The 20,122-nt window shown below is 46.2% G+C and overlaps 1 protein-coding gene across 1 annotated transcript; it reads left to right on the top strand.

Moving 5' to 3' along the window:
- The first annotated feature begins 11,018 nt into the window (after positions 1 to 11,018).
- On the top strand, positions 11,019 to 18,225 carry LOC119966407. The gene is made up of 5 exons (XM_038798024.1): positions 11,019 to 11,224; positions 11,650 to 11,758; positions 14,085 to 14,204; positions 17,207 to 17,285; positions 17,376 to 18,225. The coding sequence occupies exons 1-5, from the start codon at positions 11,127 to 11,129 to the stop codon at positions 17,465 to 17,467; spliced, it is 498 nt and encodes a 165-aa protein (XP_038653952.1). The 5' UTR covers positions 11,019 to 11,126; the 3' UTR covers positions 17,468 to 18,225.
- The last annotated feature ends 1,897 nt before the right edge of the window (positions 18,226 to 20,122 follow it).

Raw genomic sequence — 20,122 nt, forward strand, 5'->3', positions numbered from 1 at the left:
TTTGGGCTAATAAACTGATTGGTGCCTTAAGGTGTCAACCAGGTGGCTCCGGAGGGGAGCAGAAAGGAGGACCTTGTTGTGGATCTTCTGTTGGGTCTAGATAAATAAACCATTCACTGGTCCAGGATGTGCATGTTTCACAGGGTGTTGCCAGGGTGTCAATAGACAAGTTTCATTAAGTGGTCATTGGCGTGCAGGATGCCCATTGTATTGTTAATAAAAAAACAGATCATGATTCAGCTCAGTTTTTATATTGCATACATCTTAGTTTAAATAGATATTTGCACTAATGGTCTATCAATAGAAGCATTCATGTGAGGGAGCTAATCATAATATGCTTTTAGCCTGGTGCCTGGTCAAGTTGAAAACATTCCCAATAATTGACTTCCGAACTACTGGACACCATGGGAAAAAGTTATCAACATTGAAGAAATCCCACCATCAATATCAAAAGTGGGACCCAGGGGCCAGTGTAGTGGGGGTGGCGGGGGGGTGGGGATGTACACCATGGAACGGAAATAAACAAAGGCACCTCCATCCCCGGGTACCCTCCAGGGTATATCTAGCATTCTCCCCCAGCAGCATTCGACAGTCCCGACCAAGTCAAAATGCTGGTGGGGATGTGATGTGCCAGTTAATTGGCCACTTAAGTGGCTCAATTGACTTCACAATGAATGGCTAAGCTTTTGATGCTCCACCACTGGCAATATACCATGGTGGTGGGCAGACCCCCACCTGACACCTTTCCTCTCCATATTGTCAGTGCCAGCCTGTCACTGTAGGTCTGAGAAAATTCAGGCCCATGCCTTTATTCTGTTAAACATTACATAGCCTTTCAGTTTCCATGCTGGCTATTTTTTCACTATATTTCTGTGCTCAGATCCTCTATCACTTCTTGTATAGATTCCAGTGTCTTTCCTATCCTGGTGTTAAGCTGGCAGGTCTATAGTTCCCAGGATTTGTTCTATCTGCATTTTGTATACAGGAACAACATTGGCCAGTCCTCTGGCACTACATCCGCTTGTATGAACCTTTTACATATATAGCTGACCTTTTTGTTACCTCCTTCTTAGTTCCATAGGATCTTGGGATTTTAATCCTTTAGATTTGTAAGTTTTTAAATTATTTTCTCTCTTTCTATTCCATTGTTTAAAAATGTTTTTATTAGCTTTCACACTTGATGCTTCACACTTCAGTTTGTAAGTTAAATTACATGTTGCATACCCGTGCAAAGCAAAACAGAAAACAACAAAAAGAGAACAAATTGAAATTATCAAACAAAAACAAAGAAAACGAAGATGAAAGGGAAGACAAATGCAAACAGGAATCCTCGCATATAGCAGCATGGTAGCATTGTGGATAGCACAATTGCTTCACAGCTCCAGGGTCCCAGGTTCGATTCCGGCTTGGGTCACTGTCTGTGCGGAGTCTGCACATCCTCCCCGTGTGTGCGTGGGTTTCCTCCGGGTGCTCTGGTTTCCTCCCACAGTCCAAAGATGTGCAGGTTAGGTGGATTAGCCATGATAAATTGCTCTTAGTGTCCAAAATTGCCGTTAGTGTTGGGTGGGGTTACTGGGTTATGGGGAGAGGGTGGAGGTATTGACCTTGGGTAGGGTGCTCTTTCCAAGAGCCGGTGCAGACTCGATGGGCAGAGTGGCCTGCTTCTGCACTGTAAATTCTATGATATTTACAGCCATTGTCTCCCCTCCTGCTGCGGCCATGGTTTCCCTTTTGCCGGTCTGCCCGTCATACACCCAGTGTGGCCCGAGCGATGATTTATAATTGCGTCTTTACTGTTTACTTTGGTTTTCAGCGTGTCCTCGGGCCTGTCCCCTGCACTTTTGTTCCTTGTATCTGTCGCCTACTTTGTGGCTTTTGCTTCCCCCTCCCTTCCCTGCCGTATGTTTGTGGATCCCCCCCCCCCCCGACTCTACTGGTTGCTGCTATGAACAGTTCTTGGAACAAGTTGGTGAATGGCTTCCATGTCCTGTGGGAGCCGTCTTCCGATCCCTGGGTAGCAAATTTTACTTTCCTGATCTGAGAAATACCACTCGGTCGGACAGTCAGTCTGCAGCTTTGGGTGGTGCTGCCGATCGCCAGCCAAGCAAGTTCTCCGGTGGGTGATTAGGGAGGCAAAGTCTAGGGCTCTGGCTCCCCTTCCGTAAAGAGCTCTGGCTGCTCTGAAACCTCGAAGACTGCCACTTTTGGGCATAGCTCCGCTCACACCCCCACAATCTTGGACATTGCCTTGAAGAAGGTCATCCAGAACCGACAAGTCTGGGGGAGGCCCCAGTTTTAATGTGGTTGGCCTGTCCCACGTGGCATTGTTCGCATTTGTCCTCCACCTCCGGAAAGAACTTGCTCATTCGGGTTATCTTTATCTTATCTTTATTATTATTGTCACAAGTAGGCTTACATTAATGCTGCAATGAAGTAACTGTGAAAAGCCCCTCATCGCCAGCACCTGTTCGGCTACACTGAGAGAGAATTCAGAGTGTCCAATTCACCTAACAGCACAACTTTCGGGACTTGTGGGAGGAAACCGGAACACCCGGTGGAAACTCACTATGGCTAGGCGTGCTGTGCACTACCTTTAGCTGTGTTAGGCTGAGTCCTGGAAATGTGGAGGTGGAGTTCGCCTTGTGCAGTGCTTCAATCCAGAGTCTTCTCACCACCTCTATGCCTAGTTCATCCTCCCACCTTTCCCGTGTATCGTCCAGGGCGGAGAATACCTCATCCAACAGTCGCCCGTACTGGTCCCCACAATTCCCCCTCCCTAGATCGCCCGCGTCCAGCTGTTCCTCAACTAGCGAATGTCCTGGTATCTGGGGGTACGTCATCATTTCCTTATGGAGAACGTTTTGACCTGTATATGTCTCAGTTTGTTTCCATTTGGTAGTTGGAACCTCTCCGTGAGTTCCTACTCTGTTGTTTGTGTACATGTCTCTAACCGTCAGCGTCCCCTCGTCCTGTCTCCACTTTTTGAAGGTGGCATCATTATTGCGGAAGTAAACCTGTGGTTGTTGCACTTGGGGGCCATAAAGGACATTTTGGTTGGACCAAAGTGCTGTCTCATCTGAAACCACGTTTGGACCGTGGCTACTACCACTGGACTTCTTGAGTACCTGTTCGGGTCTGGGGGATGGGAGTGTGGTTGTGACTAGTATTCGGAGGGTTGTCCCTATGCAGGAGCTCTTCTCCATCTTCACCTATTCTGCTCCCGGTTCCTTCACCATCCCCTCATTCTTTCTGCTATGGCTGCCCAGTGGTAGAATTGTGGGTTTGGGAGGGCCAGGCCTCCCATGTTTCTTTTCCATTGTAGGACCTTCTTTAGGATCCTTGGTGTTCTCCCCCCCCCCCCCCCCCCCCCGCCCCCCCCGCCCACCACACACACAAACACCATGATTAGCTTGTCTACCATGTTAAAGAAGGCCTTGGGGATGTAGATCGGGAGAGATAGAACATAGAACAGTACAGCACAGAACAGGCCCTTCGGCCCTCGATGTTGTGCCGAGCAATGATCACCCTACTCAAACCCACGTATCCACCCTATACCCGTAACCCAACAACCCCCCCCCCCCCTTAACCTTACTTTTTAGGATACTACGGGCAATTTAGCATGGCCAATCCACCTAACCCCGCACATCTTTGGACTGTGGGAGGAAACCGGAGCACCCGGAGGAAACCCACGCACACACGGGGATGATGTGCAGACTCCACACAGACAGTGACCCAGCCGGGAACCGAACCTGGGACCCTGGAGCTGTGAAGCATTTATGCTAACCACCATGCTACCGTGCTGCCCTAATCTGAACAGGATCTGAACAGGAAGAGGATCCTGGCTGGTACATTAATTTTGATTGCCTGCACTCTCCCTGTCAGCGAAAGTGGGAGTGCGTCCCACTTCTGCGGGTCCCTTTTGACTTCCTCCACCGACTCATCAGGTTTCATTTGTTGATCCGTGGGCTATTTGGATTCCCAGATAGTGGAATCAGGTCCGGCTTGTTTGAACGGTGGTCCCACTAGCTCTTTCGCTCCCGCCTGTGAAAGATTTCACTTTTGTTCAGGTTGAGTTTGTAGCCTGAGAAGGTTCTGAATTCCTTTAGGAGCTTCATTATCTCTTTCATGCTCGCCTGCGAGTTCGAAATGTGGAGGAGCAGATCATCACATAGAGTCTCACTCTATGTTCTCTGTCTTCTCTCTGGATACCTCTCCACCCTTTCGCATTCTGAGGGCGATTGCCAGAGCAAACAGCAGCAGGGATAGTGGACATCCCTGCCTCATGCCTCTGTGCAGCTGGAAGTATTTAAAGCTGGTGGTGTAAGTCTGTAAGCTTGTCTTGGGAATGCTGTACAGTAGTTTCACTCAGGAGGTGAACCCTGGCCTGAACCCAAATCCTTTCAGTACCTCTCTCAGGTATTTTCACTCAACTCTGTCAAAGGCCTTTTCTGATCCAGGCAGATGATCACATCTGGTGTTCTCTCCCCAGAGGGGGTCGTTATCATGTTCAGCAGGCGCCTGATGTTCGATATTAGCTGCCTGCCATTGAGAAAGCCTGTCTGGTCCCTACGCGACTACCTCCGGCACACATCTCTCCAGCCATTTAGCCAGGGTTTTTGGATCTACATTGAGTAGTGAAATGGGCCTGTAGGACCCGCACATACAGGTCTTTGTCCTTTTTGGGTATCAGCGATATTGAGGCTTGTGCTGGTGTTGGCAGCAGGGAGCCACTTACCAGAAAGTCTGCGAATATCTCCCGGAAATGTGGGTCCAGTACTATCACGAATATTTTGGAGAAGTCCTCCGGGAATCCATCTGGCCCCGGCGCCTTCCCCGTCTGCGTGGATTGATACTCTCTATGACTTCTCCCAGTTCTAATGGTGCTTCCAGGGCCTGTCTCCTGTCTTGCCCCACAACCAGCATGTCCAGTCCATCAAGGAACTGCTTCATCCCCGAGTCCCCGTCAGAGAGTTTAGAGGTGTACAACCCCAGTAGAAGGTCTCAAAGCCGGCGTGGCAACTAGCCTACCATTGTCCACAACCTGCACTATTTCCCTCGTGGCTGCCTGCTTTTGCAGCTGGTGAGCTAGTAGGCGGTTGGTTTTGTCTCTTCATTCAAAAGAGGTCCTCTGGGGGCGATTCTCCGCACTCACGACGGTGCGGAGAATAGCGGGGGTCGTAAATTTTTACGGCCACGCTGGTCTGACGCCCTCCCACTATTCTCCCCCCCCCCCCCCCGCCCCCCCCCCCCCCCCCCCCCCCCCCCCCCCAGCCTCCCGTCACAAATCGCTGCCCGCCGTTTTTTTACCTGTACCTGTCAGGCAGGGAGGAAGTTGTCGAGCAAGGGAACCGTGGTTTACTAAAGAAGTTGAAGCACTTGTCAAGAGGAAGAAGAAGGCTTATGTTAGGATGAGATATGAAGGCTCAGTTAGGGCACTTGAGAGTTACAAGTTAGCCAGGAAGGACCTAAAGGGAGAGTTAAGAAGAGCGAGGAGAGGACACGAAAAGGCGTTGGCGGATAGGATCAAGGAAAACCCTAAGGCTTTCTATAGGTATATCAGGAACAAAAGAATGACTAGAGTAAGATTAGGGCCAATCAAGGATAGTAGTGGAAAGTTGTGTGTGGAATCAGAGGAGATAGGGGAAGCGTTAAATGGATATTTTTCGTCAGTGTTTACACTGGAGAAAGACAATGTTGTCGAGGAGTACACTCAGGTTCAGTCGACCAGGCTAGATAGAATTGAGGTTCAAAAGGAGGAGGTGTTAGCAATTTTGGAAAATGTCAAAATAGATAAGTCCCCTGGGCCAGATGGGATTTATCCTAGGATTCTCTGGGAAGCCAGGGAGGAGATTGCAGAGCCTTTGTCCCTGATCTTTATGTCATCTTTGTCGACAGGAATAGTGCCGGAAGACTGGAGGATAGCAAATGTTGTCCCCTTGTTCAAGAAGGAGAGTAGAGACAACCCTGGTAATTATAGACCTGTGAGCCTTACTTCGGTTGTGGGTAAAATGTTGGAAAAGGTTATAAGAGATAGGGTTTATAATCATCTTGAAAAGAAAAAGTTGATTAGCAATAGTCAACACGGTTTTGTGAAGGGTTGGTCATGCCTCACAAACCTTATTGAGTTTTTTGAGAAGGTGACCAAACAGGTGGATCAGGGTAAAGCTGTTGATGTGGTGTATATGGATTTCAGTAAGGCGTTTGATAAGGTTCCCCACGGTAGGCTATTGCAGAAAATAAGGAAGTATGGAATTGAAGGTGATTTAGCGGTTTGGATCAGTAATTGGCTAGCTGAAAGAAGACAGAGGGTGGTGGTTGATGGCAAATGTTCATCCTGGAGTTCAGTTACTAGTGGTGTACCACAAGGATCTGTTTTGGGGCCACTGCTGTTTGTCATTTTTATAAATGACCTGGAAGAGGGTGTAGAAGGATGGGTTAGTAAATTTGCAGATGACACGAAGGTCGGTGGAGTTGTGGATAGTGCTGAAGGATGTTATAGGATACAGAGGGACATAGATAAGCTGCAGAGCTGGGCTGAGAGGTGGCAGATGGAGTTTAATGTGGAAAAGTGTGAGGTGGTTCACTTTGGAAGGAGTAACATGAATGCAGAGTACTGGGCTAATGGCAAGATTCTTGGTAGTGTAGATGAACAGAGAGATCTCGGCATCCAGGTACATAAATCCCTGAAAGTTGCCACCCAGGTTAATAGGGCTGTTAAGAAGGCATATGGTGTGCTAGCCTTTATAAGCAGGGGGATTGAGTTTCGGAACCACAAGGTCATGCTGCAGCTGTACATAACGCTGGTGCGGCCGCACCTGGAGTACTGCGTGCAGTTCTGGTCACCACATTATAGGAAGGATGTGGAAGCTTTGGAAAAGGTTCAGAGGAGATTTACTAGGATGTTGCCTGGTATGGAGGGAAGGTCTTACGAGGAAAGGCTCAGGGAATTGAGGTTGTTTTCGTTAGAGAGGAGAAGGCTGAGAGGTGACTTAATAGAGACATATAAGATAGTCAGAGGGTTAGATAGGGTGGACAGTAAGAGTCTTTTTCCTCGGATGGTGATGACCAACACGAGGGGACATAGCTTTAAATTGAGGGGTGATAGATATAGGACAGATGTCAGAGGCAGTTTCTTTACTCAGAGAGTAGTAGGGGTGTGGAACACCCTGCCTGCAACAGTAATAGACTCGCCAACTTTAAGGGTATTTAAGTGGTCACTGGATAGACATATGGATGAAAATGGAATAGTGTAGGTCAGATAGGCTTCAGATGGTTTCACAGGTCGGCGCAACATCGAGGGCCGAAGGGCCCGTAGTGCGCTGTAGTGTTCTATGTTCTCAGCTGGCCGATGGGCCGAAGTCCAAGCCCTTTACGACCGTTTTTAGGAACGTCAAACACACCTGGTCTGACCGTTCGTAAAAACGGCCGTAAAGTTGTGATCTTGGGAACCATGGCACCGATTGGCACGGCAGTACCACGGCCGTGCCAAGGGTGCCATGGGCCTGCGATCGGTGGGCACCGATCGCGGGCAGTGGGTACTTACCCCGCACACTCTTTGTCCTTCCGCCGCCCCGCTGTATCCATTCGCGGGGCGGCTGAGGGGCATCCCGGCCCGCGCATGCGAGGGTTTCGCGCAAATGCGCGATGACGTCATCCGCGCATGCGCGGGTTGGAGTCTTCCAATCCGCGCATGCGCGGCTGACGTCATGTGACGCGTCAGCCATCGCAAACTCTGGCAAGCGGGCTTAACGAAATTTGTTAAACCCGCGATGCCGGAGTTCACGGCTGCGGCATGCTAGCCCCGACCGGGGACCAGAATCGGTTCCCGGTCGGGGGGGGCGGAGGCTGGCGTCAAACCCACCCGTTTTTGACGCCAGCCTCACGATTTCTCCAGGTTTCGGAGAATCACGCCCTGTGTCTGACAGAACTGGTGCACTGCTTTCCCCATGGAGAATAGGTAAAAGGCAATTTGTTGCTTCTTCCTCGCTGCCAGTAGCTCTACGATTGGGGCTGTGGAATAACTCCAGTGTGGAGTCGACCAGTTGTTGCCTAACTAATCTCTCTTTCTCACCCGGTAGCGTGGTAGTCCACCCTCCGGAGTCGATCTCTACCTCCCCCCGAACACGCGTGTCTGTTTCCTTGCTCCACCTCACCTCCCCTGCGACCTGCTGTTCTTGTTTCCTCCTTTGTGAGACTCAACATTAGAATTTAAGACAAGGCGGTTCAGTCCCATGCAAGTAGTCTCTCCATTCTTCTTAGTTCGAAACGTTGTGGTAACTGGTTCATTTCTGGTTATGTTGCCTCCCCAGTCCATACTTGTGGATAAACTCGCCCGCGTCCGGCGGTGCAATGAAATAGTATACTCTGCCCTGAAAAGTCACCCAGAGCTTAGAGGGGTACAGCATTCCAAACTGCACATTGTTTTTATAAAGGGCCGCCTTGGTTTTGTTAAATTATGCCCAGCACCTGGTCAGGTCTCTCCCAATGTCTTGGTACACCCGGATTGAGTGACGCTCCCAATTGCAGGATCTTGTATTTTCACCCCTCTTCGGCTCCTCGGATTGCTGCTGCTAGGCATGTCTTGGTAGTGTTGGAGGAGGACGAGGGTTTTTTTCCTCGGATATAGCAGGCTTTTTAGGCTTGAAAGTGCCTAAATTTGCGGTTCCAAGGAGAGAGCAACCTTTCATGCGTCCTCAGCACATCCCCATCACCAGAAGTTTCATTAATATAATTTTTAAGTGCATCCTTTAGTAAAGTGTCTGTTTCATTGGAACTATTCTAATGAAAATGCTCGACCTGAAGACCTAACTGTTTAAGAACATAAGAAATACACAAGAGTAAGCTGTTTGGCCATTTGAGCATGCTCCACTCGATAATGAGATCAGGGATTATCTGATGATGGCCTCAACTCCCCTTTGCTGCTTGCACATCCAGAACCCGTGACTCACTTGTCGATCAAACTCAGCCTTGAATATATTCAATGACACCCCCCCGTGCAACCCCCCACTTCCACTGCTGGTTGGGGTCCAGAATGCCAAAGATTAATGACCAATTTAGAGAAGAAATTCCTCTTCATCTCTATCTTAAATGGAAAACTCTTTATTCTGAAACCCATTAGTTCTAAATTTCCACAAAGGGAATCACCATCTTAGTATCTACCCTGTCAATCCCCTTCAGAATCTTGTATGTTTTAATAAGATTGCCTCATATTCTTCTAACCTCAATGAATATAGGCCCAATCTGTTCGATCTTTTCTGAAAAGGTAACCCCTTCATCCCAGGAATCAATTTAGTGAATCTTCTCTGAATTGCCTCCCGTGCATTTATATATTCCCCTTAAATAAGGTCAAAACTGTACACAGTAGGTGCCATCTCATCGATGCTCTGTTCAGTTGTAGCAAAACTTCACTACTTTTATACTTTCATTCCCCTTGTCCTAAGTACTTGCTGTACCTACATGCCAATTTTTTATGATTTCATGTAGGAGGATCCCAGATCTGTCTGTCCCACAGCATTTTGTTGTTTTTCTCTCTATTTAAATAATGTTCTGCTTTTCTATTTATCCTACCATTTCAATTTTCAATTTTTGCCCACTTGTCTAACCTATCTCTATCCCTTTGCAGACTCTTTGTATCCTTCTCACAACTTGCATTCGCACCTACCTTTGTATCATCAGCAAATGTGGCCACAATACGTCTGTCCCTTAATTCAAGTCATTAATATAGTTTAAAAACAAATTTAGAGTACCCAATTTTTTTTTCCAATTAAGGGCCAATTTAGCATGGCCAATCCACCTACCCTGCACATCTTTGGATTGTGGGGGTGAAACCCACGGAGACAAGTGGAGAATGTGCAAACTCCACACGGTCAGTGATCCAGGGCCGGGATTCAAACCCGGGTCCTCAGCGCCGCAGGCAGCAATGCTAACCACCGTGCCATGGTGCCGCCCCTATTAATATAGATAGTTAAGTACACAGCACTCCACTAATTACAATTTACCAAGCTGAAAATGGCCCTTTTATCGCAACTCCTATTAGTTAAGCAATCCTTTATACTGATATATTACCCTCAAAACTACAAGTTTTCACATTATTTGGAACCTTATTGATTGTTTTTGAATCATTCCAAACTTTTAGACAAGAGCTGACTTGCCTAATCTGTTTATTTCTGTGCCAATTTTCATGTGGTTCAGGTAAATTGGCGGCATGGTAGCACAGTGGGTAGCACTGATGCTTCACAGCTCCAAGGTCCCAGGTTCGATTCCCGGCTTGGGTCATTGTCTGTATGGAATCTGCACGTTCTCCCAATAAAGATTGTTATTATTAGTAGTAATCTCGGGATTATTACCCATGAGATCAATTCAGCACCTTTAGTAGATCTTCTTCCCTACCCTTTCATATGTTGTTGGTTCTGACATAAGAACACACAACCAGATTCTGCCCCTCCTTTCCCAGATTTTTTTCCATTGGTTTGAAGATGTACCTGGTTCCATCTTTTCAGGACTTTTTCAGGACTCTCAATCCTGACTGCAAATAATATTCTCTCGCCTACTACGTACAGAATCCCCATACAAATATTCTCTTACTACCCCGCATCTCCTCCTCTTCAGATGGCAGCATGTCTTGATCAGCCATGGTCTTCCTCCCTATCCATGAGGTCCCAAATGGGATTCTGGCAATGCTGTGCCATTTAATTCTCAGTTTGTGGCAAGCTGTGGCGCAAACGTAATGACCTGAAGGCTAAGAAAAAATATAACGCTCTCTCCTCCAGCAAATTCTGGCCTCGGTCCGACTGTGCATCCTGGGCCAGTCCATGGAGCAGATCCAGCAGAAGGTAATCTTTCTGTGCACTGGATGCTCAAAGAGCAACATTCTCTGCAGTCATACTGAAAAACAGACACTATCCTACATTTACACATCGAGCTTTATAAAAAAAATTGCAATCTCGGCCCCTTTGATTTACAGGTGACCCTTGGTGGAAATGTCCCCCCTGAGTTGCTCCGACTTGATCAGCGCCAGCGCCGCTTCCGGGGGGAACCCCCGGCGTTTCCGTGGAGATGATAGGCGAGCGCGTGACTGCAGAGTTGCTGCGCGAGCAGGGCTGCAGTGAGAGTGTGTCTGCGGGGCGATGTTGATGTTACAGTACTGCGGAGCTGGCCTGTTGGTGCTCGGTGCGTTGACAGGTACCGTGGTTGCACCTTTCCACGCTCAGTGTTCGGTGGAATGGTAGGTTCACTGCGGTGGAGTTGTCGCCAGTGAATATAACAATTGCGTGTGTGGCCAGGCGGCTCGAGTTCTGCCATGATCGTACTGTCTGTGTGCATTGGGGAAGCCAATCTCCCCCCCAGACAGCGTATTCGCAGTCTTGTGACCAACTTTTCCAGCTGATTCGAACTTTTATAAAGTTTATATTCAGCGTCTTGGGTTACAGTACCTTATACTCCATGTTTAGGGGAAGCTGGGGCGTATTGACGCCATATTTGGATTGCATATCTTTCTCTTGTGTCTGTTCATCTAATAGGACTCCAAAAACGATTTCTGAATTGTGTAAAGCGTTTTGATTTGTTTACAAAAGTCCCGAGTCTTTTGTACCGCTTTCAGCAACTTAAATAATTGATTACTTATTTTCATCCGATATGTTTATTCTGCAGGACATTTGGAATCCCTTGTAAGAGTGTCTATCTCGAATTAGTGACCCAAATTAAAGAGTGGAAGGCTGCTGATAATTGTGCGAAAGGAGGAGAGAAGTGTTTGTACACAGTAAGTACGTCTTATGCTTCCATGTTGTCAACAATGAATGAAGCACATAAAAACCATTCAGCCCATCAAATTCCTAGGTGTGCACATCACCAAAAATCTTCCCTGGTCCACCCACGTCGACTCTACCACCAAGAAAGCACAACAGTGCCTTTAATTCTTCAGGAAACTAAGGAAATTTAGCATGTCCACATAACTCTGACCAACTGATGCACCATAGAAACCATAGAAAGTATCCTATTAGGCTGCATCACAGCCTGGTATGGCAACCACTCGGCCCAAGACTGCAAGAAACTTCAGAGAGTCGTGAACACTGCCCAGTCCATCACACAAACCTGCCTCCCATCTATTGACTCGATCTACACCACCTGCTGCCTTGGGAACGCAGGCAGCATAATCAAAGACCCCTCCCACCCGGCTTACTCACTCTTCCAACATATTCCATCGGGCAGGAGATACAGAAGTCTGAGAACACCCACACACAAACTCAAAAACAGCTTCTTCCCTGCTGTTACCAGACTCCTAAATGACCCTCTTATGGACTGACCTGATTAATACTACACTCCTGTATGCTTCACCCGATGCCGGTGTCTACGTATTTACATTGTGTACCTTGTGTTGTCTTATTATGTATTTTCTTTTCTTTTCATGTCCTAAATGATCTGAGCTGCTTGCAGAAAAATACTTTTAATAATAATAATAATCGCTTATTGTCACAAGTAGGCTTCAATGAAGTTACTGTGAAAAGCACCTAGTTGCTATATTCCGGCGCCTGTTTGGGGAGATCGAAATGGGAATTGAACCCGTGCTGTTGGCCTTGTTTTTCATTACAAGCCAGCTGTATAGCCTGCTGTGCTAATCCAGCCCCATACTGTACCCCTTCACTGTATCTCTGTACACGTGACAATAAACAAATCCAAATCAAGCCTGTTCATTCTGTATGATCATGGCCAATCTGATTGTTGTCCCAACCTGGCTTTCCTTCTAGCCCCTATACCCTTAGATTCTTTATTTGACAAGGGAGTTATCTATGTCTGCCACAAAAGTATTCAATGAGCCTACACCCTCCACTCTGGGTAAGTGAGTTCAATAGATACCTTGATTTCTCCCAAATGGCCATTATTTTTAATTTGCCTCTTAACCCGTGGATTTGACAGGTTTTGACTGTCATAGCCATCCTGGTATCACTAATGACAACATAGCAGGCAGCATAGCTTGTGTTTGAATCAGGAATCCTGCCTTAATTTTCCCGACCTGTACCTAGCCCAGGATGATCTGAAAAATGTTTTGACACCATATTGGCCTCAAAATATTGAAGGCAAGTGTTGCTGAAATCCGTGCCAATATGTAAATGGTTTACTGTCTATTTTAGGTTCCATTGATAAATTGGACTGTTCTGCTCAGGTTTTACAGCATGTGTAGGCCTGAGGAATCAAAAAATTAGGAGTTTTATTTTTAAGGTTGATTGTGGGACTAGAGAGAGATCAGATATGTTGCTCCCTGTTCTACTCTACTTCACAGCACTGCTGGTGTTTCACGGCGCCAGTGACCCGGGTTCGATTCCTGGGTTGATCACTCTGTGCGGGGTCTGCACGTTTTCCCGTGTCTGCGTGGGTGTCCTCCGGGTGCTCCTGTTTCCTCCCACAAGTCCCAAAAGATGTGCTTGTTACGTGAATTGGACACTCTGAATTCTCCCTCTGTGTACCCGAGCAGGCGCTGGATTGTGGCGACTGGGGGAAATTTTCACCGTAAATTCATCGCAGTGTTAATGTAAGCCTACTTATGACACTAGTAAAGATTATTATCTCCCCATTTCAGAAGGTCTGTTCAAAAGACCTTGCTGAGATCATGAAGCCTGACACATCTAGGGCCTGCTCTTCTCATGTCTGCATAGGAAACAAGAAAAGCTGACATAGAAAATGTCAGTTAGGCGATCTCTCTCCAACCAATTCATTTGACACTTGCCTTTATTTTATTGTTGCTTTGGTCAGTATTTCTTTGTATGTACTCTGTCATTCTTTGTAACCATTAAGTGGCTTGGAATGTTCATTAAAGATGTTCATGTTAATGTGCACTTGCAGGATTTTTTGAGAGCTCATTTAAATATTCCATAGAAAATGATTTTAACGCATTTTAGAAAGAAAATCATGGATTGTCTTCTGTAGGTACCTGTATATACACTTTTTTTCTGAAGGCATTGATTGCTGATGAAGGTCATCAACCCTGAAAAGTTAACCCCATTATTTCACAAACTGGCAGATGTGCGGAGTATTTTCAGTGTTTACTGTTTTTAGCTACCAATTTGTGTTAATTTTGCCCCCTCTCGTAGCTGAAGTCTGCAAATGAACATTATATTGTTGCTGAGCACGCTACCCCAGTGCACAAATATGTCGATACCCTTACATTCAAACTGGCTTCCTCCTTGGACAATAGATCCTGCAAAGTCTCTGTAAGTAATATAATTACATTTCTATACAGAACTCAAAATGTTATTAGCCACTAATAGATAAAGTATCTTTTGCAAGATTGTCTTTCTTGTCCAACTAATGTCCTTCATCTTTTTTTTTGACAGTCAGTTGTTAATTAAATTATTTGAATTTGTAACATGGTATTCAGTATCCCTGAATAGTATTGTAGATATTACATCTATCTGGGCGTGATCTTCTATGGGCCGGCAGTTGTCTTTTCAAAAGTACTTTCTGTATTGAAAATACAGTTTCGGAAAAAAATGTTTTTAAAGGTGGGGGATGAGAAGAAAACATTTGAAATTTGAATTATCAGGTTAATGTCACTTAAACTATACTGACATTTCAGTAGTTTATTACGGCAGGGTTTTGGGGTTGTGACCCATGGGAAGGTCGCTGAGTGATGGGTTGTGTTGTCCCCAATCTCGGGAGAAGCACCCAAAGCATCCATCTGATTGGCACCCAGATCACTAATGGATGATTAGTGTTCCTAACGTCACATCCGGCGCCTCATTGTTCTGCTGACCAATAGGAGGAGGCAGTAGATGGTACTTCCAGCGGTGGGAGGGGAATGTTGGAGCTCGGGGCCTGTGAAGGACACGGAGAGCGACCAAATGAAGTTTATGTGAGGGGTGAGAACGGCGGGTCACGATGTTGGCAGTCAGCACCAGTTCATTGGCTTCCATAAGTACTTCCAATGTCTACATCATCATAGGGAGGAGGAATTATGTGATAGCTACATATACAGGGATTGTAGCAATATATTTGTTCTTCAAACTGACATCCAAGAAGAAGGCACCAGCAACAATCTGAGAAAAGAAATGACGTGTGGTACTCCTTTGGGGCAGGGCAAGTCAAATTTAAGGACTAACATGTGAAATCTGTGTGAATGTTTGAAAGCTCTGCAATCGTGCACTATAATGGCATATGATAAGTTATCAGACTTGACAAATAAAACTCATGGGACTCCCATATGCTGTTTTTAAAAAAAAAAAAAGCCATCCGCGTGCATGCCGCCTCAGGCAGACTGGCAGTGTGCAGACCCAGGGCCTAGCGGGGAAGGCTGCCACCACCTGATGTCAGCGGGCTGTCCCAGTGCCATCACCTCCTGACATCAGCACGCTGTCCCAGGACCAAATTTATTTTTGAAAGCGACAGTAGCTTCCCACCAGAAGGGTGGCATAGAGCAGATCACGCGCCCGGCATGTATACTGATCCATGCTTTGGCTGCAAAATCACGGAAGAGAGATGCCTTCATTTTGTAGCTGCCAGCAAGCAAGTGACAGGTGTGTGTAAATAACTGAAGATGGATCAGTTTGTAACAAGGAAGAGAAAAGCCAGAGACTCTAACTGGCCAGGAACTTCTTCTGGAGAGAGCATTTCAGGAGAATCCACGGCAGGGCAAAGCATTGCTGGTGTGATCTCCAGAGCCTGTGATGAACAACCATTAACATTTTAAAATGTGGTATTAGATTAAATGTGAAATAATTTTCTTTGAGATGTGAAGAAAATGGTAGATATGGTAATTTATAAAACTGTGTCGACTGAAAAATGAAAGGGGAAAACCAGATTCAAAATGGATTTAGAGAATGAGATCCCAGTATCCCTTTCAGAAACATAAAATAGGAGCAGGAGTATGCCATTCAGCCCATCAAGCTGTCTTCACCATTCATTATGATCATGCTTTCCTCCCCCCCCCACCCCCCAAATCTTCTGATCCCTTTAGCCCCAATAGCTGTATCTAACTACTTCTTGGAAACATACAATGTTTTTGCTCAACTGTTTCCTGTAGTAATGAATTCCACAGGCTGATCACTCTCAGGGTGAATACATTTCTCCAACTCAGTCCTAAATGGCCAATACGGGATACCCACTATCCTTTGACTGTGACCCCCTGGTTCTGGACTCTCCTCCATCAGGAACATTTTTCCTGCATCTACCTGTCTAGTCTGTTAGATTTTTATACATTTTTATGAGATTCCTCCTCATTCTTCTAAATGTCAGTGAATATCTGAATTGAATATTCTTCATCCAGAGTATTAAAAAAATCTGGTTCTGCATGTCATTTATTGGCCATCCTTAGTTGCCCCTGAGATGGTTGAGCTGCCTTATTTTGAGGTAAGTTAAGAGGCAGGACATAGAGGGGATTGAGGAAAAACGTTTTCACCCAGTGGGTGATGAGAATCCTCAACTCACTACCTGAAAAGAGGCAGGAACCCTCAACATTTAAAAAGCATTTAGATGAGCACAAGGCTACAGACCAAGTGCTGGAAAATGGGATTCAGGGTCTATTTTCTGCTGTAAATCCTTGGAAAATAGGCGACAGGTTTAGAGAAAGGATCTGGATCGCAGGCTGGGAGAGCCGAAGGGCCTGTTCCTGTGCTGTGATTTTCTTTGTTCTTTTGTTTGTATGACTCTGACTATGACAGCTAAATAGCTTGCTGGATCACTTCAGAGGACACAAAGTCAACGAGGCTGATGCGGGACTCCAGGCACTTGTCTACAGCAGTTTTCATTTCCTAACGACCTAATTAACCAGTTTGTTATTTATGCCACTTTAGTAGATGCTAACATTTTCTTTCGGACAAAATATTATTCAATCTTTCAGGCTGCCGTGGTGGGATTTGATATTGCGTTCTGTGGATTGCTAGTCCAGCAGCAATATCCATTAGACACTCTTTCAATTAGTATTGTATTTAAGAGTTAGAAAGTTCTTGCCTTGCACTGTTTCTAATGAAAATCAATTTATTAAAATTTGTAGTTCTGGGTCTTGCAGTCAAACCTGATAGAGAAGATAGGAAATGGACCTGATTTAAAATTTCTGCAAAAATGCATGAAAATCAGTCGAGGGTATCCAAAATGTAGTGGCTTGCCTGTAAATTATTCTTACTGCAGTGTTGCAGCCAATAGCATTGCAACCGTTTTGATTTTTTTAAAGAACTGCTCTGTTTCGACTAATCCAGCTGAGTACACATACTTGTTACAGGGATACTCTGTTTCTCAACTGTGGTATGCAGTCCTAGACTTTGGCACAAACTATTGCAACTTGCACAACCTTATTGAAGGTAAGAATTGAAAATAACCACAAATAGAAAAGTTTCCGTCATAGAAAGTGAAGGACTTTTGCCCTGATTTTATGAATTTTTGTTTTCCAGGTAGTGGCTTAGACAAAGTTTCTGGCTACAGTGAATCAACAAACAACTCAAAGTGCACTCAGTATTCATCAGCTAATTGTACAATTTACTGAATGAGGTGTGCTTCTGTAATAATCAAGAAATAAATCAAGTTCTTGGCACCATATTCAACAGAGCTTCTTGCCACTATATAGAAATATAGATAATTTGGACCAGAGAAGCAAACCACTTGGTCCAAATGGTCTATGTATTTGTTTATACTCCACAAGCCATTTCTCAGGCCAAAACCCAGATCTTAATGTTTTGTTTGGGAATTCTGTCTGCCTTTAGAAATATTACAGATATGGTCATGTGTTCTGGTATTTTTATGTATTAAAGGTAGTGCTGTAGGGTCACCTTGAACCTGGTGAGATCATTTGAAAATAATCCAAGTGAAACATAGACCTACTTTGAAACTCAAAGGTATTAATAGAAGTTTCCTTGGCAACGTTGTGGAAGATTCAAACACTGCTGTGATATGCCATGTAGAAAGTCCTGTGATGGGTAAACAAACCAAAGGAATAACTCCTGGAAAAAAAAAAGTCCTAAACATGGTCCTTTTGCACTGATTCTGTGTTCCAATTTCCCAGCTTTGATATCTCTAACCTGAAGAACTTCTAAACATTGAAACTTTATAGTCTGCAGCGTGCTTTTCAAATCCTTTTGAACATTCATTTGAATGTATTGATGCAGTTATAATTCTTTTGGAAAAAACAGTATTCCATTTAATATTGCACATGTGTGGATCCTTTGCGATTTAAATGAATGTTTGTCTTTTTTAATATTTTTATTTGCATTTTCAATTATACTTAATAAAACTGTACAACATTTACAGTTTGTCCCGTTCTTATGTACATACAATCGTTCTTGATGTTTCTCCCCCCTCTGGCAGCCCCCTCTTGCGTTCTGGGTGTTCTGTCCCCTCGCTCCTATTTTTCCACACACACACACACACCCCCCCCCCCCCCCCCCCCCCCCCATCTTCCCTTTGTGTTTTCTGTTGCCGGCCTTGTGTGTTTGGGGAGGGGGCGGGGTTCTTTCTCCCTGTAGCTCCCTTGAATATCCTCCTGTCTTCCTCCCCCTTAGAGTTGTGTATCTCTGACTGCTTTCTACCGTCTCTCGCTTTTTCCCTAGTCACTGTTGGCCACGAACAGGTCTTGGAACAGGCCGACGAACTGCCCCCATGCTTTGAGGAAGCCTTCTTCAGACCCTCGGATGGGTACTTGATCTTCTCCAGATAGAGAATTACCACCAGGTCTGCAAGCCAGTCTGCAGCCATGGGTGGTGCTGCTGATCGCCAGCTGAGCAGGATTCTCTGGCGTGCGCTTAGGGAAGTGACAGCAAGGGTGTCGGCCCTCTTCCCCATGTGTAGATCTGGCTGTCCTGATACCCCTAAGATTGCTACTCTCGGGCATGACTCCACCCTCGCCCCCACAATCTTGGACATAGCCTCGAAGAAGGCTGTCCAAAACTCGACAGGTCTGGGGCAAGCCCAGAGCATGTGGGTGTGGTTGGCCAGGCCTCTCTGGCACCGTTCACATTTACCTTCCACCTCCAGTAAGAACCTATATATTCGAATTCTGGTTAGGTGCACTTTGTGAACCACTTTAAGCTGCATGAGGCTGAGCCTTGCGCAGCAGGAGGAGGAGTCGACCCTGCTCAGTGCTTCGCTCCAGAGTCCCCAGCCCACTTCTGTCCCCAGTACGTCTCCCCATTTTCGTCTAGCTTCTTCCAGTGGCAGTCTCGCTCTGTCCAGTAGTTGTCTGTAGATTTTCCCGTAGTTTCCCCCTTACGTGTTTATCAGGTCCTTTAATAATGTGGCTCTTGTGGGCCCTGGAGTATCCTACCGTCTCCTTGCGGAGAAAGTGCTTTACAGGGAGGTGCCTAAGTTCCTGTCCTGTCAGTAGTTTCAGGTCCTTCATCAGTTCGCTCAGTGTCGCTATTCTGTCCCCCATGTAGAAATTCCTAACTGTTAGAGTCTCCCCATCCTGTCTCCATTTTTTGAAAGTGGTGTCGAGCATGGTTGGTGGGAACGTATGGGGGACATCTCGGTCAAACCGAAGAGTTGCCTCATCTGGTTCCATGTCCTTAGTGTAGCTACCACCACTGGGCAGGATGTGTATTTGTTCGAGGGGGTGGGAGCACTGCAGCGGCGAGAGTCCGGAGGGTCATTCCCTTGCAGGAAGACTCCTCTATCCTCACCTATTCCGTGGTGGGTTCGCGTATCCATCCCCTGAATTCTGTAGTGCCAGGCCATCCAGGACTTTTCTCCTTTGCAGTGTTGATTTGGGGACTCTTAGATTCTTATCCCCCCCCCCACAAACGCCATGATCATTTTGTCTATGTTGTGGAAGAAGGCCTTTGGGATGAAGTTTGGTATCGATCTGAACAGGAAGAGGAACCTCGGCAGTATGTTAATTTTGATCATCTGCACTCTCCCTGTCCGGGAGAGCGGGAGCGTGTCCCATCCCTGTCGGCCATGTAGCCCATAGTGCAGAAGAAGGCCATTCGGCCTATCGAGTCTGCACCGGCTCTTGGTAAAGCACCATACTTAAGCCCACGCCTTCAACCTATCCCAGTAACCCCACCCAAACTTTTTGAACACTACGGGCAATTAATCATGGCCAATCCACCTAACCTGCACATCTTTGGACTGTGGGAGGAAACCAGAGCACCCGGACCCATGCACACATTGGGAAAACGTGCAGACTCCGCACAGACAGTGGACT

This window comes from Scyliorhinus canicula, chromosome 5 (assembly GCF_902713615.1).
Source record: "Scyliorhinus canicula chromosome 5, sScyCan1.1, whole genome shotgun sequence".
NCBI classification, from domain to species: domain Eukaryota; kingdom Metazoa; phylum Chordata; class Chondrichthyes; order Carcharhiniformes; family Scyliorhinidae; genus Scyliorhinus; species Scyliorhinus canicula.